Source organism: Pleurodeles waltl, chromosome 7 (genome assembly GCF_031143425.1).
Source record: "Pleurodeles waltl isolate 20211129_DDA chromosome 7, aPleWal1.hap1.20221129, whole genome shotgun sequence".
NCBI classification, from domain to species: Eukaryota; Metazoa; Chordata; class Amphibia; order Caudata; family Salamandridae; genus Pleurodeles; species Pleurodeles waltl.
Genome location: NC_090446.1, coordinates 1,189,908,516 through 1,189,931,688, shown reverse-complemented (window position 1 = coordinate 1,189,931,688; position 23,173 = coordinate 1,189,908,516). Strand labels below are relative to the sequence as shown.

The window sequence follows — 23,173 nt, the reverse complement described above, 5'->3', positions numbered from 1 at the left end:
ACAATGCTGTCCTGGTACTTAAACATGCCTTTGAGTGTGTGAGTTCTGTGTATAATAAATCTAAGATGTCCTTCTTTGGAGTTGCTTGCTTTGGACCTTGAGGTTTTTGATGAAAGGGACACAATATTGGTACTTCCTTGGTATTGAACATGGTCGAGTCTCAGAGGGATCAGAAGGAAAATCAAGACGAAAATGGGTGGAATGTTAATAAGTGGAAAGCCATCATTAGGAAATATAGTAGAGATTTAATAAGGAAATTACCTTTGATAAGGAAATAAATGATAATTAATGTTTTTACATCAATGCTATCGTTATGAAGGCTGCTGACAACTCTTGTTAATGGAGAGCATGCCACGAGCACAATTATTATTTTTGTCGAGCTCCTTAATATAATCTGGAAATTAAGGCAGCATTGTTTTTGGCACTGTGATTCGTTTGGATCTATCCAAGTGATATCAGATGATTTGGTGTGATAGTGTGACTTATGGTGATTCTCAGGAACTAATTTTGACAAAAATGTCCACTCCACAGTCTGCAAGTCTGGTAGTCTGGTATGCAGAAAACATATAGGGTAGGGGATCTTTCACTCATTGTACCTCCCTTACAAAGAGCACCCATAAGGGTGAAAACATGCCTAGGAGTAACAGACATAAAAAGAAACGATTTCCAGTAAGAAAATACTGGAAACGTGCTCTAGAAAAAGCAAAATACTATTGTTTAGTTGGAATAAAAAGCAGAAAAAGGACCAAAGAAACTGCAAGTGCAGGGCACAATTGACTAATGGTGCTGCTGCCTCTTTAAAGGTTGCAAATTCAAACTTTAGTTTCACGAAGCTGCTGCCAATTTAGCTACAATGTCCTCATCTATTTTCATTCTGTCCTTTGAAAAATGACTTGAGGAAAGGGGTTCTAAGTCACTTATTACGCTTTACTAGAAACACTTAGTTTATTCTGCCTAAAGATACACTAATCAATATATATGACCAACAACGAAAGGCCTGGGACTTTTTTTTATGCTCACGTAACTAAAAATACAAGTATTCTATGACATGCCTGTGGACTATTGAGAGATGACACCAAGATATTTCTCACAAAAACTCCTTATAAGAACTGGACAGCAAATTATTTTTTGGAGAAGCTAGTTTAAATTAAAGTAAAGCAAAACGAGAATGTGCTTCTTGAACAGCAAATCAATTGTTAAATGTAAACGTTTCACAAGCTTTAGAACAGCCTAAATTTAAGGGAATAAGGTTTTTCAACAAAAAAAAAGCAACAAAAAAAAAAACTTTACATTCGACACACAAAGAGACTTTAAGAGAAACAATCTCAACTCCAAACTCCACTATGGGTTTTGACAGCACACTAAACTATGGTAACACAACGCCTCAGCAAGTGGGAGGAGAGAAAGCAACCTATGGACAAAAAAAAAAAAACAGTATAGAAAGACTAAATAGCTTGTTTGTGTCAGTAAAGTTCATCTGTAATTTAAAGGCAGAATAAACACTCAATTTTCCTGCTTAGGGTCCAGACTTCTGGATCTTCTTTCAGACACAAAAAAACACAAAATGCTACCTCCTGCAGTGTCGATATAATGGCAGAGCACCCTTTGGGAGAATTAGTGTCTCTAGAGTACTGCCAAATATACTGCCATCCAAAAATCACGGTATCACAAATCATAGCATTAAAAGCACCAACATAATCTGAGATATGGAATGTTCTCAAGTGAATGCAAATCAGATCTATTCTGAGGGGCATATACATCGTGATAGTAACTTAAAACAAAATAACATGTTGGTCAATCCTAGTTGGAAACACTACAGGAGCTCCATTTGTATACCAAACTAACTCACAGAGAGGAGAACCCTCTTGCAGAAAGCACTTCTTGATGAGGTCAAGGGAAAAAAATATTTAAGACAAGGAGTTAGGCTCCTGTAAAGCCATGTCAAAATTATGTTCTGAAATGGCCGTCATTAAATGTGATTTTGAATGTTATTGTAAATCCAAAAATGTGATGGTATCAACATACTACTTTCATAAATCTTGAACCACCTGGACACGGTTAATCCAAAATGCACTTTATATGGACTAGTGGACATAATTAGCTGGGGGAGTAGGACCCATAAAATCTATGATCCACAGAGCCCTCAATAACTAAAAATGTCACTCTGACCTGAAATCAATCTCCCTATGGGTTTTGCTTATCAGGAAAATATATATGACTGGAAATCATGATGGTGAAAAGATGATTCACAATTCAGTTTTACCTCTTGCTTCATCTTTCAATCTTTGCACAGAAACCAGCAGAGACTCCTTTTCATCTAGCTCACTCTCTAAGAAAGCATTCCTTTCAATGGCTTGATTCAGCCTTTGTTCGAAGTCCTCTAGTGACACAATTGTTGCCCTGGAAACAAACAACAAAATCAAGTATTTTAAAAATGTAAACAAAACGCACTGCAGGCCTCTGAAAGGGCCAACAGAACTAACAAATGAACATTTTTTTCCAGCAGCACGAATACATTGCACAGCACTTAGGCTTTAGAAAGCATTATGTAATACAAAGACAAGATAATCTAACAGCAAAAAAAGTTGTTACACCCAGAATCTTTTGAATTCCACTAATAAGGTGCCCCACAGATTCTTATTCTGAATGTACAAAAGATACAGCAATATGTTGTTAATTTCAGAAGCACATTTACAAAAAAAGAAAGTCAGAAAAAAAAATCAACTGAAATCTTAAGCCAATAAATAACAGATCACAGTAAAGAAAATAATAGACCTATTTAAATAATAGAATTACAAATGGCTATGAAAGACACAGGTAATTTGACAATTATTTTCATATTTCGATGAAAAACTTTAAGTAACTTAGAAAGGCATTATCCTTTAAATCGTTTCACAAGCTCCAGATCCAAACAATGAAGATTCAATAAGTCGTACCTCTAGCAACTCATGTTATATTAGAGGATTAAGAGAGATTGGCCTCTGCTATTAAGAGGGCCTCATGGATACTAATGGTAGATGTCGGCGGTGGGAAAGCCGGCTCTATCCCTCACCCGACAGAGCATGATTTCTTTAATAATGTCCAGAAAGTGCTCTCTCTTACCTCTGGAAAGATGCTTGATAAACTGGTTCAATGACTCCCACAAGGATCAATCATTATTACAAAAATGATTCTGGAAGAACATAAATCATGACAACCCCAGCATTCGTCTGAAACACTCTCCTCCGAAATGCCTCACATAGAAGATGGTACTCAACATTTGAAGAAGAAGAATTTGGAGGTAAATGGAATATGAACATAGCAAGATATGGAAAAACACAAAGCACACATCACCTCTGTCTTCTCAAAATCAAGGATTTAAATAGAGGTTGGCAGAACCCATAGGATCTCTTAAATGGGTGTTTTTTTTCTTTGTGACTAAAGATTAACACCAAAGACATGCACCTGTACATCAAGGACATCATTATAGGCATGTCACAACCTCCTCAACATCAAGGATTTCAATAAAAGTTAAGGTCAACCACCAAACCTCAGAGTAGCTCTTTCGCAGGTGACTTTTTGGCTTCAGTTAGGTAGATAAACTTAAAGGACTTAGACACCAAGACCATGTATTTCAATACAGAGGATGTCCTTGGAGTCATATCAAGACATCAAGCAACCTATTCAACTACAAAGATTTCAATAATGGTTGAGGTCATCCCTTGGACACCACAGGATCTCGCTCTCAGAGGTGAAGTCTCCAACACTGTCTAAAACACATCCAAGGACGAGAGATGAAGTTAAACGGACAGAAAACTTCTAAGGGACCAAGAAGGTGTCAAGAGTAGGACTGAAGGATGGGCTTGATATTAGCTTTAATTGTCTTTAAGGCCTTGTCGAATAAAGGACATATTAAAGAACTTAGACTGCACTTCAGGCCTACATGGCATACTGTAAATCCATTGGGACCATCTCAGAAGTGCTCCTGCTGTTAAAATGAGCAAGGCACTTTTAGAGGTTTTGTAAAATGAATCACTACGCACTAAGGATGCAAGTGAAAGCAACCTATGTCCTCACACTACTTGCACATGCACCTTGTGTGACATATGATCAAGTTTTTTTATGTGTTCAGATGACAAAGGTTTAACATTTTGCGTTCCTGAGAGTGGCAAAGAGATCGACCACAGACCCCCAGAGAGCTGAAGTACTTTTAAAGTACACCAGCAATTATCCATGTCTCATCTGAATGTTGGTTAAATGTCGAGCTGAAGTTGGTCCACAACATAGTCTACTCCTGGGAGGTATTCTGTTAGAAAGACTTGATGAATTACCCAGTTGCATGTTGTGTGCGCTGACAGACAACCGTGGTGAGTGCGTGCCCCCATTTTAATACAAATTGTGGCCTTGCTGTCTGTGTGTATGAGCACTGTTTTGTTCCAAATAAGATTCTAAAAAGCTATTAGCACTAACTAAACCACCAATAATTCGAGCACATTAATAAGCAAGACCCTGTTGCTGAGGAGGCCCCCGATCCTGGATGGGCTCCCATTAGCTGGTGGTGGCACCATTGTTCATGGTCACTTGCAGCTGCGGGCTCTAGGAACGACCAACTCAATAGCAACTTCTCATTGTTCAACCACAACATTTTGTACTGAACTCTGGGCTCCACCAGTGCTAGATTCTCCCTCTGACCAATGGCTTGTGACCACTGACTGGCAAGGTAGTCCTGCAAAGTGTACATATGCAACCAAGCATTTGTTACTATTTCAATATGACACCATCTTTCCCAACAGATTTACTAGCATTGCCAGAGGACCTGACATCTGGTAAAGGGGCACCAGCCTCTGAACTGTTATCACTCTCACTTTGAAGCAGAAGGCTTAGCCCTTTATTGCATTCAATATGGCTCCCAAGAAAGGGTGCGTTTGTTGAGGTCAGAATGAGGCTTTCTGCCACAGACTGTGTTTGGTCAGAGTGAGCTAGGAGTTGCTCTTGGTTGTTGGTCTTTACCAGCCAGTTGTCCAGATATGGAAATACATGAATAGTATTGCACCAAAGGTGCACTGCAATCACTTCCAGACATTTTGTGGGCAGTATCATCAGGTGGCAATGGCTGGACTAGCTAAGTTTCCCTTGGGGATCTACAGGGTAATTATGCCAAGGGTCAGATCTGTTGTCTGCCAGGATTGTCTCCTCATAAGGATCTGGCAGATCTGCAGCAGGATGAAGTTCTGAGTCTATGCGGCTAGAATGAGAAGGGACAGACTATGCAGGAGACTCTGCAGGTGGTGAGAAACGCTCCTTACGCCTTTGCTTTTTTTAGCAATAGAAAATGTTCAGAGTTCTTCAGAAATTACCTCTTTAAATGTAAGTCTCTGCTTTCTAATGAGAGGTTGGTCAGCTGTGTAGGTTATAGTTGATATGCAAAAAAGTGACATGTCACAGGACTCATGTAGATCCTCCTTTGTCAGACATCAGACTGCTCGCTTTTGCCTTCTGGTTGCACTGGTTCACTTGGCGCCAAGATTGTGTTGGTTTCAAGGTCGATTTGGGAGCTGATTTCAGTTCTGATGCAGGCAGCTCAATTCCTTCACTGAAATAGCTGCCTCTGCACACCTACACATTCCACTTTGACAAGTCATTAACTTCCTAGCGGGATGACCATTTTCTAAAGGACCATGGCTCCTAGAATCCCAAGCTGTCAGCACGTTTGATAAATGACACCAGAAGTTTTAGTTCAAGTATCTACAGGGACTTTGGACAACTTGATGGCTTTGAGAAACAATTGGGGCGTTGGGGTACATTTGTGGAAATATATTCTAAAGATATGGTTACATCTCAAACCGTATACGGAAACAGTAGAAGCAGTGCTGGTGTATAATTGTATGTAACATACATGCACGTTATCATTTATACGTAAAGTGGCAAAAAAGCCCTGCACTTGAAAAGAGTTTATGTGGCATGGTAAGGCAACGGTAGGCAGCAGCATCATCATTTATTTAAGATATTATCTGCACTGTATTACTTAAAACCCAAACATAAGGTGATGTAATTCAGCAGCGTAATAGTGCTTCCTTTGTGACAAGAAATTACTGAAAAAAGTGCAGAAATGAAAATGTCACTTACCCAGTGTACATCTGTTCGTGGCATTAGTCGCTGCAGATTCACATGTTTCGCACAGTCCGCTGCCTGGTGTTGGGCTCGGAGTATTACAAGTTGTTTTTCTTCGAAGAAGTCTTTTTTGGTCACGGGACCGAAGGACTCCTCCCTCTTCGGCTCCATTGCGCATGGGCGTCGACTCCATCTTAGATTGTTTTCCCCGCAGAGGGTGAGGATGGAGTTGTTTGCTATAAATAGTGCCCATGCAATGGAGTGAATAAGTATGTACATAAAAAGTTTATAATAATTATTTACAAATGTTTAAGATTTAAGATCTACTTCTAAACGGCTACAGGCTTCCTGGGGAGGCGGGAGGGCACATGTGAATCTGCAGCGACTAATGCCACGAACAGATGTACACTGGGTAAGTGACATTTTCAGTTCGATGGCATATGTTGCTGCAGATACACATGTTTCGCATAGACTGTAAAGCAGTTACCTCCCCTAAAAGCGGTGGTTTAGCCTGTAGGAGTTGAAGTAGTTTGGAATAATGTTCTTAGTACAGCTTGGCCCACTGTAGCTTGTTGTGCATTTAGTACGTCTACACAGTAGTGTTTAGTAAATGTATGAGGCGTAGACCAGGTTGCAGCCTTACATATTTCGCTCATAGGAATGTTTCCTAGAAAGGCCATTGTAGCACCTTTCTTTCTGGTTGAGTGTGCCTTTGGTGTAATAGGCAATTCTCTTTTGGCTTTAAGATAGCATGTTTGAATACATCTGACTATCCATCTAGCAATGCCTTGTTTAGAGATTGGATTTCCTATGTGTGGTTTTTGAAAAGCTATGAACAGTTGTTTTGTTTTCCCGATTAGCTTTGTTCTGTCAATGTAGTACATTAGTGCTCTTTTGATGTCTAATGTATGTAGTGCCCTTTCAGCCACAGAATCTGGTTGTGGGAAGAACACTGGCAATTCTACTGTTTGATTTAAATGGAATGGTGAGATTACTTTTGGTAGAAATTTTGGATTTGTTCTTAGAACTATTTTATTTTTGTGTATTTGAATAAATGGTTCTTGTATGGTAAATGCCTGTATTTCACTTACTCTTCGGAGGGATGTGATTGCAATGAGAAATGCGACTTTCCAGGTTAGATATTGCATTTCACAGGAATGCATGGGTTCGAAAGGTGGACCCATGAGTCTTGTTAAGACGATGTTAAGGTTCCATGAAGGAACTGGTGGTGTTCTTGGTGGTATAATTCTTTTTAGCCCTTCCATGAATGCTTTAATAACTGGTATTCTAAATAGAGACGATGAATGAGTAGTTTGTAGGTAAGCAGATATTGCTGCGAGGTGTATTTTTATAGATGAAAAAGCGAGATTCGCTTTTTGCAAATGTAGTAAGTATCCCACTATGTCCTTTGTAGAGGCATGCAATGGTTGGATTTGATTGGTATGGCAGTAGCAAACAAATCTTTTCCACTTAGATGCATAGCAGTGTCTAGTGGAAGCTTTTCTAGCTTGTTTTATGACCTCCATGCATTCTTGTGTGAGGTGTAAGTGTCCGAATTCTAGGATTTCAGGAGCCAAATTGCCAGATTCAATGATGCTGGGTTTGGATGCCTGATCTGTTGTTTGTGTTGTGTTAACAGATCTGGTCTGTTGGGTAGTTTGACATGCGGTACTAGTGAAAGGTCTAGTAGAGTTGTATACCAAGGTTGTCTTGCCCATGTGGGTGCTATCAGTATGAGTTTGAGTTGGTTTTGACTCAACTTGTTTACTAGATATGGAAGGAGAGGGAGAGGGGGAAAAGCGTATGCAAATATCCCTGACCAACTCATCCATAGAGCATTGCCTTGTGATTCGCGGTGTGGGTACCTGGATGCGAAGTTTTGGCATTTTGCGTTTTCTTTTGTTGCGAACAAATCTATCTGGGGTGTTCCCCAAATTTGAAAGTACTTGTTCAGAACTTGGGGGTGAATTTCCCATTCGTGGACTTGTTGGTGGTCTCGCAAAAGGTTGTCTGCTAGTTGGTTTTGGATCCCTGGAATAAATTGTGCTATTAGGCGAATGTTGTTGTGAATCGCCCACTGCCATATTTTTTGTGTTAGGAGACACAGTTGTGTTGAGTGTGTTCCTCCTTGTTTGTTTAAATAATACATTGTTGTCATGTTGTCTGTTTTGACAAGAATGTATTTGTGTGTTATTATGGGTTGAAAGGCTTTTAACGCTAGAAATACTGCTAACAGTTCTAGGTAATTGATATGAAATTTTGTTTGGTGTACATCCCATTGTCCTTGAATGCTGTGGTGATTGAGGTGTGCTCCCCACCCTGTCATGGAAGCATCTGTTGTTATAACGTATTGAGGCACTGGGTCCTGAAATGTCCGCCCTTTGTTTAAATTGTTGCTGTTCCACCATAGAAGCGAGAGGTATGTTTGGCGGTCTACCAACACCAGATCTTGAAGTTGACCCTGTGCCTGTGACCATTGTGATGCTAGGCACTGTTGTAAGGGTCGCATGTGTAGTCTTGCGTTTGGGACAATGGCTATGCATGATGACATCATGCCTAGAAGTTTTAGCACAAATTTTGCTTGTATCTTTTGGTTTGGAAACATAGCACTTATTACCTTGTGGAATGCTTGCACTCTCTGTGGACTTGGAGTGGCAATTCCCTTTGATGTGTTGATGGTTGCTCCTAGATATTGTTGTGTCTGACACGGTTCGAGGTGTGATTTTGTATAGTTGATGGAGAAACCCAGTTTGTGAAGGGTTTGTATGACATATGTGGTGTCGTTTGTGCACTTTTTTACTGTGTTGGTCTTGATTAGCCAATCGTCCAGGTAAGGAAACACATGTATCTGTTGTCTCCTGATATGTGCTGCTACTACTGCTAGACATTTTGTGAACACTCTTGGTGCAGTTGTTATTCCGAATGGCAACACTTTGAATTGGTAATGTATTCCTTTGAATACGAACCTTAGGTACTTTCTGTGAGAAGGGTGTATCGGTATATGAAAGTACGCATCTTTTAGGTCTAATGTGGTCATGTAATCTTGCTGTTTGAGCAGTGGAATGATGTCTTGTAGTGTGACCATGTGAAAGTGGTCCGATATGATGTAGGTATTTAGTGTCCTGAGATCTAATATTGGTCTTAATGTTTTGTCTTTTTTTGGAATTAGAAAGTACAGGGAGTAAACTCCTGTGTTTTTTTGTTGTACTGGTACTAACTCTATTGCATCCTTTTGCAGTAGTGCTTGAACTTCTAGTCCTAAAAGTTCTAAATGTTGTGGTGACATTTTGCGTGTTTTTGGAGGGATGTTTGGTGGGAATTTGTGGAATTCTATGCAATAGCCATGTTGGATTATTGCTAATACCCAATTGTCTGTTGTAATCTGCTGCCAAGATTGGTAGAATTGGCTTAGTCTTCCCCCCACTGGTGTTGAGTGAAGGGGTTGTGTGACTTGAAAGTCACTGTTTAGGTGGAGGTGTTTTTGGAGTCTGGAATCTTCCCCTACTCCTTGGGAATTGACCCCCTCTATATCCCCTGAAACCTCCCCTTTGGAATGAACCCTGATATGGTGTGGTTCTTGTTTGTTGGCTGGTGGTGTCTGTGGGTTGGCCACGAAACCCCCCTCTAAATGGAGTTTTTCTAAAAGAGCCTCTGCTCTGCGGGGAGTAGAGTGCGCCCATGGCTTTGGCCGTGTCTGTGTCCTTTTTAAGTTTTTCAATGGCTGTGTCCACTTCAGGGCCAAAAAGTTGTTTCTCGTTGAAGGGCATATTAAGGACAGCCTGCTGGATTTCAGGTTTGAAGCCTGAAGTGCGGAGCCAAGTGTGTCTCCTTATGGTGACAGCAGTGTTGACTGTTCTCGCTGCAGTATCGGCTGCATCCAGTGAAGAGCGGATTTGATTGTTTGAGATCGTTTGTCCCTCTTCAACTATTTGCTGCGCCCTTTTTTGGTATTCCTGGGGAAGATGGTCTACGAGAAGTTGCATCTCATCCCAGTGTGCGCGGTCATATCTGGCCAGCAGCGCTTGTGAATTTGCGATGCACCACTGGTTGGCTGCCTGTGATGCTACTCTTTTTCCTGCCGCATCAAATTTTCTGCTTTCTTTGTCCGGAGGTGGGGCGTCGCCAGATGTATGGGAATTTGCTCTCTTGCGAGCTGCCCCTACTACTACGGAGTCAGGTGGTAACTGCGAAGTAATAAACACTGGGTCTGTGGGTGGTGGTTTGTATTTCTTATCCACCCTTGGGGTGATGGCTCTTGATTTTACGGGCTCTTCAAAAATTTGTTTTGCGTGCCGTAACATCCCTGGTAGCATTGGGAGACATTGATATTGGCTATGTGTAGCCGAGAGGGTGTTAAATAAAAAATCATCCTCTATAGGATCGGAATGCAGTTGGACATTGTGGAATTCTGCAGCCCTAGCCACCAGTTGCGAGTATGAGGTACTGTCCTCTGGCGGTGACGGCTTTGTGGGGTATGAATCGGGATCATTGTCCGGCACTGGGGTGTCATATAGGTCCCAAGCGTCTTGATCCTGATTATCTTGACTTATGGTAGTTTGCGCTGGTGAGTGCATTTGTGGCGGTGTTTGTGCCGGCGATGCCTGTTGTGGTGGAGAGGGCGGAGGCGTGACTTTTTTAACCACTTTGGCTTGTGGTTGTGCGTCATCCTTGAGAAGTCCGATCCTTCTTTTCCTCATTATTGGGGGAAGGGTTGATATCTTCCCTGTGTCTTGCTGGATGTACAGTCTCTTTTGTGTGTAGTCTGATTCTACACTTTGGAGCTCTTGTCCAAATCTGTGCATCTGGCCACTTATTCCTTGTTCCTCTGTGTAGGATGAAGGTGTGGAACTTTTCGGCGCCGAGAGAGAATCTTTTTTCGGCTTCGGCACCGACAGAATTTTTGTGGTTTTCGGCAGTGTGTCTCGGTGCCGATGTTTTTCGGTGCCGGCATCTTGTTTTTGCCTCTCGGAGCCGCTATCTCGTCTCCGAGGTTGCTCCATGGCGGTCCCTCGACCGGAGTCGGGTGTCTTCGCTATGGGCGTGCCCTTTTTCGGCGCCTTCGACGGGTCGCCGGTTTTATGGGTCGAGCCATGGCCTGTTGGCAGTGGCGTCCCCTGGGCTTTTGTCTTCTCGATGGTTTTAATTTTCGACGTCTTACTCACTTTTTGTTGCTGTTGTTCGACGTCGGAGTCTCCGGATTCTGATTCCGGAACCGAGAATGTTTCCTCTTCGTCGTCGAAACGTTGTTTTGTTGGCGTGGACGCCATTTGTAGACGCCTGGCTCTTCGGTCCCGGAGTGTTTTTCTGGACCGGAAGGCTCGACAGGCCTCACAGGTATCCTCCTTGTGCTCGGGGGACAAGCACAAGTTACAGACCAAGTGCTGATCTGTATAAGGATACTTACTGTGACATTTTGGGCAGAAACGAAACGGGGTCCGTTCCATCGGCTTCGACGTCGCACGCGGTCGGGCCGACCAGGCCCCGATGGGGGAATCGAAGCTACCCCAAAGTCTTCCGATGATCGGTGTCGATGTACCTAACTATCCCGATACCGAACGGAACAATACCGACGCTTCCTTCCGAGATTCTGACTAACTTTCCGAACCGAAACACGGAGCGAAAAGGAATACGTCCGAACCAGACAGCGGAAAAAAACAATCTAAGATGGAGTCGACGCCCATGCGCAATGGAGCCGAAGAGGGAGGAGTCCTTCGGTCCTGCTACCAAAAAAGACTTCTTCGAAGAAAAACAACTTGTAATACTCCGAGCCCAACACCAGGCAGCGGACTGTGCGAAACATGTGTATCTGCAGCAACATATGCCAGCGAACATGAATTTTTCAATTTATGGGAAGCACTCCAGCTGGCAACATGCTATTTTCCCTATAGCACTGAATATATTTTCACTGTTTGTAGAAGACATCTATGCACCACCAGCAAGGTGGTAGCCCCATGACCCTGTAAACTTCAAATATGGATCTGGTGCCAGGACAGCTACGATGTCAAACTGCCAGCAACCCTTGCCTTCGCCCTGAAAAGGGAATACAATCTTCATTCACTCTGAAAAATCATATTACACTGTAGGCTGATTAAAAATGTTGTAGCCGAAAAAAACTATAGTAGCAGGAAATGGCACGTTGTGGGAAACCTGTTTAATTTAAAATAGATTATAAAGCAAATTCAGTAGCAGAAAACGTCACATTTTGGCAGAAACCACTTTAATTAAAAATGGCTTATATAGGAAGGACACGGACTACAGACCGGAAGCTGTACTTGGTCCAAGTTCCACAGCAGAGACAACACTGAAGCCCCAAGAGGAAGGAGCAGGAGGCCATGACCAATCGGAATCAAGGAAACAAAAGGTGTGGGAGCCAACCAATAGTAAGTACTGACACATAATGGGTGGGCTCTAGGCCCCTTTTATGATTTTTTGTTTGTTTTACAAGAGTTCTTCTGTGAAGGGGATTTTCTTTAGGGGTTATGGCCCCAAGGTGTACCTTAATTGACGAGTACTGTAAATTAGACTTTGCTAGATGAAGCAAGTAAGTTAACACTTCAACATGACAACTAAATTAATCAAAATTCTTCTGAATGCACCAAACACAAAACCTCTTCCATTTGGAAGCATAGAATTTTCTTGTGGAAGGATGCTTGGTCTTTCTCAAAATGTCCATACAATTCGGTGGCAGCTTTCGATGGCCATAATGTAAGAATTCAGTAGCCACGCATTCAATCTTAATGATGGAAGATAGGGATGGCGAATCTGACCTCCAAACTTGTAAATTAGATCCTCCACGGCAACCTCTGTTGCAGGCACTCCGAGAGGTGAAGAACTGTGAACTCTCACAGACGAGACCATTTCAGTGCCATTAGTATAATTCTGGTCTTGGATTTGTACAGCTTGATCAAGAATGCTGAGATGAGCGGGATCAGAGGAAACGCTTAGAGAAATGACCTTGACCAATCAATCAAAAGGGCATTCCCTTCGACCCCAGTTGGTAAAATCTAGAGGCTTAGTCTTGGCATTTTTTGTTTTCTGTGCCTGCAAACAAGTCTATTTGGGTATAGTCCCATTCCTGAAAGTTCATCCAGTACTTCGTTCTTTACAGTCCAGTCAAGGTTGTCTTGAATAATACAGCTGAGGGAATCTGCTTCTGTATTCTGAACACCTTGAAGGTCTACTGCAGTAACTGTTCGCTTCCTCAGTATGAACCATTTTCATGTGTAGTATTGTCTGTTGAACCAACAGAGAATTTATGTTTATCGCAAGAAAGATTTCTGCACTAGGAGGACCACTCAGTTCTTTAAGATTGATAGTGGAAGATGCTTCTTTGTCTGACTATACTCCTTGAATCTGTAAATGGCCCATGTAAATAACACATATGACCACCCCATGCTTAGATGGAAGCATCTGTGACAAGATTTTGGGTTGGGAGATCCTGGAGGGAAACCTTTACCTTTAGATTTTTCGACTTGGTCTACCACTGGAATGGCTAGCAGACTGACAGCGCTAGTTTCAGTCCTCCGCTGTTCAACGACTGCTTCCACTGATCCTCCAGACACTGTTGCAGTGGTCTCATGTGAAGTCAGGTATGGGGAACTATGAATATGCAAGATATCATTGGCCCCAAAAGGGATGTTATCTGTCAAGCTTAAGGATGATGAGTTTGCAAAAGAATGAGACAGTTCAGATGGCTAAATGACAGTCTCTCCTCCGAAGGACACACGTTGGTGGATTGCGTATCAAGAATAGCGTATCTTTTGGACCGAATATACTACTGATTTCTTTATGTTGACCTGAAGACTTAGTCGTGAGAATGTGTTTAGAGATATTTGAAAATGCTTTGGAGTGGTTTATGAGGATGGACTCTATTAGCCAATCGTCTAGACATGGGTAGATGAATATGTCTCTTGCTCCCTTAGATGTGCTTCGATGACAGTCATGCATTTTAAAATCGACCTGGAGGGCTGACTTTAGCTCAAATGACAGAACAGTGAATTGAAGATGCTTGAACCCTACTAAGAATCTTAAAAATATTTAATGTTTCTGTAAGATCGCTAAGTGGGAATAGGCAACTTGAAGGTCTATAGGACACATCTAGTCTTCTTGTTATTGCTGAGAATATATTTGGTGTAGTGCCAGCATTCTGAACTTTTCTTTTTGAATACATTTGTTGAGATTTAAGTCTAGGGTGAATCTGAGTTCTGGTTTTGGCCCTTTCTTCTGAACCAGAAAGTACCAGGAGTAAACTCCCAATCCTTTTTGATAGCGCAAAACCTCTTCTACTGTGTTCTTCTGTAGAGATGTACTGATATCCTTCTGCAACAGATCTGGTAGTCTGAAGGTTTGGTTGGTGGTACTGAAGGAGAAGGGGATCTGAAGCGTAGAGAATATCAATTCGGCACAATACTCAAGACCCATTTGTCTTTGATTATTTGATGCTATTCTTGGACATAATTGCTTTTACTTCCTCCAACACGAGTAGATGACAGAGAAGGAAGAAGGATGAAAGATGAAATAATTGTTTTGCTGTAGGTTTTCCTGAGAATGCAGTTTGTGGCTGATGGAGACCTTTCCCTCTGGAAGATTTCCTGTGGTGGTATCGGTGCCTTGGTTGTTGCTGCAACCAATGAGGGGTTTGAACCCTCCGAGTGAAGTAATGCCCGTCATAAGGCCTGAATCGACTTCTGAACTACTTCCTCTTTTCCAGGCTAGCTGCTTTTAAAGTGTCCTTTTCAGACTTCATTCTTGACATTTCCTCCTCTGCATGTGAGCCAAATAATGTTTTGCCTGAGAATGGTAAATTAGCAATCTTCTGCTGCACTTCAAGTTTTAGGTCAGTCTCAGCCAAGAGCTGTTTCTAGTGGAGATGCCAACCAAGTCTGACATTTTTGCTGCTGGCCCAATGATTTGATTCAAAACTAGCATTCCTTCATTAAGGAATTATTGGAAGTCTTGTCTATCTTCCTAGGGAGTTTGTCAGAGTATTTTTGTAATGCGTCCCACAGGTACCAATCAAATCTTCCCAACAGAGCTTTCGTACTTGCCACCTTCATTATTGTTGCAGATGTTCCCCATATTTTTCTACCAAAGAAGTTCATCCTCCCTTGCCCTCTTTATCTGGTGAGGCAGAAGAAGTAGGAGCAACTTCCTCTCCAGGAGGACGCAGAGGGTCAGACTCCACCCCCCTTACACTTCCAGACCTACAGGAGTCAACTGCAGAGTCCCACACTGTTCAACGTATACATGGCCCCTATTGCAGCCATAGTCAGAAGCCATGGTATGAACATCGGGTCATATGCCGATGACATACAACTCATCATTTCCCTCACAGAAGACCCGGACATGGCCAAAAGGAACGTTCACTCAGGAATGGAAGCTGTTGCCACCTGGATGAGAGAAAGCTGCCTCAAAGCTCAACTCTGACAAGACTGAGCTCATCATCTTTGGAAACCCCACCTTGGCTTGGGACAACTCCGGGTGGCCCACATCCCTCAGCCCCCCCTGCATCGATCAAGCACGCCCGCAACTTAAGAATCATCTTAGACTTCTCTCTATCCATGACCCGCCAGGTAAACTCTGTCGCCTCCTCCTGCTTGCACACACTCCGCAAACTTCTGAAGATCTTGAGATGGATCCCAGCAGACTGTCGCAGGACAGTCACCCATGCCTTAGTCACTAGCAAGCTTGACTACGGCAACACCCTCTACACCGACACCTCAACTAGGAACATTAAAAAACTTCAACTCATCCAGAACGCCCCTGCCAGACTCATTCTGGACCTCCCTCACCGAGAACATATCTCCCAACACCTGAGGACCCTCCACTGGCTGTCCGTCGAGAAGCAACTCACCTTCAAGCTTCTCACCCACATGTACAAGGCCACACACAATGCAGAACCAGCATACATGAACCACCGCATCTCCTTACACTCCCCCACCAGATCCCTCTGCTCAGATGGCCCTGGCCACTGTCCCTCACATCTGCAAAACCACTGCCGGAGGACGATCTTTCACCTACGCTGCAGCAATGAGCTGGAACAACCTCCCCCGCACCTCGGACAAAGCCAGTCACTCAGGAAGAACCTCAAGATGTAGGTCTTCAGATGAGCCCACCCCTAGCAGCAAAGGTCTAGAAGAGGTTATCCGGTGTAAAGTCTCAAAGATGACCGAAGACTAAATAGTAGTGGTAAGCATGAAGAAGTTACATTTTGAAGCCCCCCACCCCCCTCACTAAGACATCATTAAAAGTGGAGAGATCATCTATTGGAAAGATGCTAGCTGGAGAAGTGCCCATTAGCATTAAAGAGTAGTCCCTAATAGACAACCATGAGGAAGTTGAAAGCAGATATCCACTATGGTGCTACTGAGACCTTGCCGATCTTGTACCTGATCGTCTTCAGTGAGAAAAGGCAGATCTTGCAGTAGCTAGTCTTCTAGATCTAGTTCTAGATCTGGAGCAAGTTTGATTCCGTCGCCTCTGTGATCTCAGTCTTCTTGGAGGGGATGATGCTCTGACTGGTGACGGAGCAGAAGTGCCTTCTCCTAGCAGCCTAAGAGATGAGACTGGCCCAAGGAGACAGCAAGATGGAAGAGACCGTCCCTGGCGTGTAAATCGAAGGCAAATATGTTCGAGAATAATCTGAACAAGGAGTACCCACTCTCTGCTTACTTAAGTCTTGCAACGATCTTGGTGACAAGTGAATTGATAGAGATCTAGATCTTGATGTCACAGATGTTTTTGTCTCACCACGCTCCTCAATGTCGTAGTCGTCGACATCCATCAGGAGGAAAATAAGTTACTTACCTGTAACAGTGGTTCTCCAGCATTGGTATCTTTCATAGATTCATATGCCTGAATCATTCCCGATCGTCGAAATGGGAATCCCACAGTACCATAGAAGATATTATTCAATGATGCACATAGCACACTATAGCTAAAGCATTAACTTTCCTAACTTTTCATGTAATTTAATAAGAACCAAAGTTTGCCGATCAGGTGCCACACACTCTAGAACGCTCTCACAGAGTCTCCACTTCCTCAGATTTTCAAGCACAAGTGGGATAACTGAAAGCCAGATAATAAGAGGTGTCTCTATGGGGAGCTGAGTGGGTCTTATGTGAATCCATGAACGATACCAATACTGGAAAACCACAGTTACAGGTACGTAACTTTTCTTCTCCAGTATTGGATCTTTCATAGATTCACATGCTTGAATCAGAATAGCTACCAGTTAACATACTTGTATAATCACTTATACAATAATAATAAAGTAGGGGATTGGTGAGTAATAAAAGAAAAGATGTTTCACCTTATTGAAATAGATGGCGCAATACTGCTTGGCCCACAGCCGCATCACTCCGCTCAGAGGAATCCAGGCAGTAATGTTGTGTGAATGTGTGCCTCTTCCTCCATGTCACTACTCTACCTATTTGTTCGAGAGATATATACAAGAGAAAAGAGTGGTGGTAGTAGATACCGCCCTGGCAGAATGAGCTTGCACTTTATTCCTTAGCAGTTTTGCAGCTTTGCTATGACAAAGTTGTATAGCTGCTGATATCTATTGTACTATACTTGGCTTGCAAACTGGGAAACCTTTCGGAAGGTTCTCATAAGCAACAAACAGGTGATCTGATTTTCTCAATTGTCGTGTACTGTACAAGTAAAATGTGAGACATCTTCTAACGTACAAGGTATACAGGGATCTTTTGGCCATACTCTGGTGATATAGAAAGAAGGCCCCAAGGACGATTGGCTCATTCCAATGAAATTCCGATGGAACCTTTGGTATGAACTTGGGATTGATTCTTGGAACCATACTTGTGCCTGAATTGCATCAACAGCTCTGCAATGGTAAATGCTTGAATGTCACCAACTCTCCTTGCTGATGTGAGTGCTATTAAAGAGAGACGTTTTCAATATTAGGAATTTTAAATCTCCTTTGTGAATTGGATCAAATTGTCTTTCATCAGTTGTTGAAGCACTATGTTAAGGTGCCAAAATAGAGGAGGTTGTTTTTTTGTTTTTGTTTTTTTAACAGGAGGAAACTGTGGGAAAGTTACATCTTTCTGACATAGTTACCCTGACTTTTTGCCTGGTGTCAGTGTGTTTAGACTGTAGGGCACTGGGATCCTGCTAACCAGGAACCCAGTGCCTGTGCTCTCTCCCTTAAATTTGGTTGCTGGTAAACTTTACACCCCATTGGCATACTGGTGCACCCATGTATGTCCCTAGTACATGGTACTTGGGTACCCAGGGCATTGGTGCACCATGGGTCTCCCATGGGCTGCAGGAAGTATTATGATACCTATGGGAGCCCATGCAAACTGTGTCTGCAGGCCTGCCATAACAGCCTGCATGGAATGGTGCATGCACCCTTTCACCACCAATATAAGGCTTGCCATATTTTGCCGTCACTGCAAGTCACCCCTCTGGTAGGCCCTTCAGCCCAAGGACAGGGTGCATGTCCCTAAGTGTGAGGGAACTCCTGCATGAGCAGGGTACCCCTACAAACCCAGGACTCCATTCTCTGGGCTTTGTAAGAGAGGGGAAGCTGTCGTAAGGTATGTAGTGGACACTGGTCAACAGAAGTGGTCCAACTACATCCAAACCTGGGAGTATTTGGTATCAAGCATGGAGGAATCATGCAACTACACCGATTCCAGGGCTAGCTGCATGATCTCCTGTACTCTGGGGGTTACTCAGAGGATCCACCAGTTCTGCCTGTGCAGCCTTACAGGGTCTGACTGCCAGCCCTCGATGCTGCCGATCCCAGGCACTGTTCTGCCCTCCTGCTGATGAACTCAGCCCAAGCAGAGGAAGGCAGAAGAAAGGAGTTCCTGCAAGGGAGATGGTTGACCACCTCTCCCTTTGAAATAGGTGTCTCTGGGCTGCCCTCTGAGCTCCACCAAACTGCTTTGAAGGGCACATTTGGCACCAGTTCAAGAACCCCAGGTTCCGGCTCTGGCCACCCCCTGCCCAGTCCCTCCCCCAGGGAGGTCCACAGAGCTCTACCAGGTGGGTGTTTGATTCTGCCATCTTGAAAATAAGATGTGCAAAGACCCCCTGGGAGTATCTGACTGGTTAGGCCAGGTAGATGATGTCCCTGATCCCCTCTGATAGGTGGGTCACTTCAGAGAGTGATCAACAACCTTTTAGGGTTACTTAAGGGCTCTCCCGACGGTGGGTTCTCAGATTCAACAAACAAACACTTCAAGGAAATCTCTGCAAGACATCTTCTGCTCCCGGCCTCCAGAACCGCTGTTGATCTGCTTTAGGAAATAAAACAAGACTATCCAGTTGGGAGGGCTCCCACTACAACACTGTTTCTCCAGCTGCTGCAAGAGTTCTGCAACATCTGTGGCTGTGCATCCTCCAGAGTCACAAGGACTCTAACCGCATCCAAAACGCAATCTCCCTTGAAGTGAAGGAGTCCCTCCGATGCATCTGCAGGCACCTCAAGATAACGACGACCGGCTGGTGGATCCTGCTGTTCCACGGACAAAGTAAAGGCTCTGCTCACAGGTGGTGATTCTGTTGTCCTCTACTGGTCTAACTTGTCTTCTGACCAACTTGGGAGACGGTGGGCCCTTGCGCAGCCACTGGAACGAAACCCCTGTGCAACGTGACTGTTGCTCTTGCCAAGGCTTGTCGGCGCTTCCTTCAAGAAGATCTTTAAGCTCCAAGAAGCCCCAGCCTCCAGCACTCTGCAACTGCAGATTCAGCTCCCCTCTGCAGCTCCTACAACGTGGGGCTCCTGTTTATTGTGCTGCTAAGGCCTTCTTCCAACTCCCTGTGCCTGCTGCCAGTGGGTCACTCGTGGGGGCTCATCCAAATCCGGCTGACTTTCCTTCCTGCTGAAGGCCTGCCATGACTCCCCACCAAGGGTTGAGTCACTAGGACCTTGCAAGTCCCCCAAAATATGCAAACTTTCGTGCAACCACGATTTGCCAAGGCTTTGTTGGTGGTCCTGCTGGACACTGACCCTCCTGCAACCCGGTGACTGATGTGGGACAGCTCACGGGCGACTCCAAGGATCCTCTACATCCCTCTGGATTCGACAGCTGGACTTCTTTCACCGTCCTGCAGGAACTTCACCTCTAGGAGGGTGGGCATTGCCTACCTACACTGCCTGGACATATCTTAGTGTGCTGGACAATGCCCACCTCTTTTTCAGGTTCCTCTCTTCCTGAGTCCACCGACCTGGTCCACGGGTCACGACAGCAGCTGGACAACCAAGGCTTCCATTGACTCCAATAAAGGTTTTCGATGTCACTTCAACCCTATGCACCTGGGCTCCCTGGTGTAGGGACTTCGGTCTGCTGTGTATCTACATGTGGGGGCACTCTCTAACCTTTGTGCCAACTGGTTTTCTAGGGGTCCACTGGGAGGGGTCCTGAATCCATAAAAATCCTTACAAGTTTCCTGTGTTAGCCTATGGGACACCCAGCTTGATGATAACTCTGCACCCAGGCGCTTGTGGGATTTCTAGTACTTACCTCTGGTAATTTCCTACTCCCCCAGCCCTTAGGATCCTAACACACATACCTTGATTGGGCACCTTCATTCTTATACCACCTTCTTAGTATATGGTTTGGCCCCTCTATAGGGCCCCATTTATTTTTATGCTTTTCCTGATTATTGCTAAGTGTATATATTTGTGTGTTGATATCTCCAGGTGGCGATATACCAATGTTAGAGTAACTTTAGTGTTGTAATAAAGAAACCATTATTTTTGCAACACATAGGCCCTCATTATGACTTTGGCCGTCTCGGGGCGAGACGGTCAAAGCCACAGATGCCAGAAGACCGCCAGTGCTGGTGGTCGTCAGCCCAACATATAATGGGTACTGCCGGATTTCCACCACACTTTAGGCGGATATATGGCAGTAGCCATACTGGCGGGCGGTGAGGCTCTGGTGTGGCTACCACCTGCATCGCCCAGCCAGTAGGACGCCGCCAGCTGTATTAGGACCATTAAGATGGTCTGGCTGTGTCCTGCTGGCGGTGGCAGCTCCCCTTCCCTGCCAGACTACCTCCTTGCCGGACAAGCTAAGTCAGGCGTCCGACAGGGGAGGGGAGGTAGGAGGGTGGGGGTTGTGTGTGGTGTCTTCGTGTGTGTATGAATGTGTCTGCGTGTGTGAATGCAACTGAGTTGTGGTGTATGCGTGTGAGTGAATGTGTGTATGAATGCTGACATGAGTGCGTGTCTGCATGTCAGTGTGTATGCATGTGAGTGTGTGTGTTTGGATGATTGTGTGTATGCGTTTATGGCTGCGTGCAAATGAATGCATGTATGGATGTGTGTGAGTATGTGTGAGTGAATGCGTGTATGGATGTGTGGGAGTATGAGAGTGAATGCATGTCTGGAAGTGTAGGTGAATGGGTGTATGCGTGGTGCGTGTGGGTGTGTGCGCATGTATGCAGGAGGGAGGCGCTATGTGAGTAGGAGCGAGGGGCAATGTGATTGCAGGGGAGGTGGGACAGGTGCTTGCCGGGGGAGCCGCCTACTGGTGACAGGGAAGGAATTCCCTGTCACCGGTAGCCCTACAGCCATGGTTTTCGTGGCAGGGCTACCGCCACAGAAACCATGGCAGTAGGCTGGATCCTAATACGGCCAGCGGTCCTGTGTGGACAGCTGGGTCGGAGACAAACCTCTCCGGCCCAGAGATTCATATCACCATGGCTGTATGGGTGGAGATGTGGGCCACACTCATAAAATGGCGGTCTTCACCGCCACATTAACCATGGCGGTCGGGAGCCCCCCAGGGTCATAAAGACCACCACAGTGTGGTTCTTTCTTCTGATTGGTTACTGACTAAGCTTTTGCTATCTGGACACCTAAACACCATCACTAAGGGTTGCCTGGACTCAGCATAGAGTGCCACACCAAAGGTGCACACCATAAACGGAGCCACCCTCCTACAGAAACACTCTGAAAAGGCTTTTTAGAAATTGCTTGATCACTCCGATAGAACATAGTGAATGTGAGTTATTCAATCTTCTTAATCTTGAGATTGCTGCTACATGAACTTTAATTTTAATATGTGTGAGCCAATCCCGATCTTGCTAACAGAAGCAGATGGAGTTGCTCCAGTGGTGCCGAAATGGGATGAATTTTAGCCTCCCGACACCACAAACGTTTCCATTTGAGCTTGAACATTTTGTTGGGACTCTCACTTCTAGCAACGATCTTGCTGCAATCTTCTGGAATACTTAAGGTCAGAAAATCATTGTATTCAGAAGCCAGGCCGACAAGTATAAGAATGTCAGGTTTGGATGAAGTACTTGGTTGTAGTTCATTAGTTCTGATTAGTTGCAGGAGCTCTGTGAACTATAACTGTCTGGGCCTTCTGAGGGCAATCAGAATTAATCAACAAGGTTCCCTCATCAACTTTCTGAGGAGCCTTGGGATCAACAGTATCGGGGGGAAGAGGGTATGCAAAGATTCGATACCTTCTGATTGAAAAGGCTTACCCCCCACAACCACTGCTGTAGGTTCCAAATTGCGTAAATCCGGAGATTTAAATTTTCCCAATTTGCAAGCAGACCTAGGGTTGGTTTGCCCCAACAATTGAAAATGTAGTCTAGAACCTCCTGGTTGAGATCCCAATTGTGACAATTGGTGTTTGTCCTGCTCAATGTGCCTCCTAGGACATTGAATGTTCCCAGAACATGTTCTGCTTTGAGTGTTATCTGACGTTGCAATAGAGCTGGTGATCTCATTCCTCCTTACTTGTTTAAATGATGCATGGTGGTGGTGATGCCTGTACGAATTAGGACTGAAGATCTCTCTAGCCTGGGCAGAGAATCTTGAAGAGGCAATGCTATGGCTCTGAGCTCCAACACATTTATGTGTATTTTCATATGGAGTTATACCTGGACAGTTAAATCCTGCAGATGATCAAGCCATTCCTCCAGGGATGTGTCCGTGGCAATAACGAATTCGGGGATATGAATCAGGAATGTTAATCCCTTTAACAAGTTTGTGTTCTGTCTCCACCACTGCAACAATGTTATCATGGTCGGAGTGATCTGAATGATATCCCTGAACGACCCTTGTACTTGCAGTCATTGTTTGTTT

At 44.2% G+C, this 23,173-nt stretch overlaps 1 protein-coding gene across 2 annotated transcripts in view; it reads right to left on the bottom strand.

The window, feature by feature from the left end:
- Positions 1 to 23,173, bottom strand: part of NDEL1 (nudE neurodevelopment protein 1 like 1) — a 354,675-nt gene that overhangs the window by 198,432 nt on the left and 133,070 nt on the right. For both annotated transcript variants that reach the window (XM_069200297.1, XM_069200298.1), the window contains exon 5: positions 2,264 to 2,400. In XM_069200297.1, the coding sequence (XP_069056398.1) occupies positions 2,264 to 2,400 (137 nt within the window). The remainder of the gene's footprint in view (positions 1 to 2,263; positions 2,401 to 23,173) is intronic.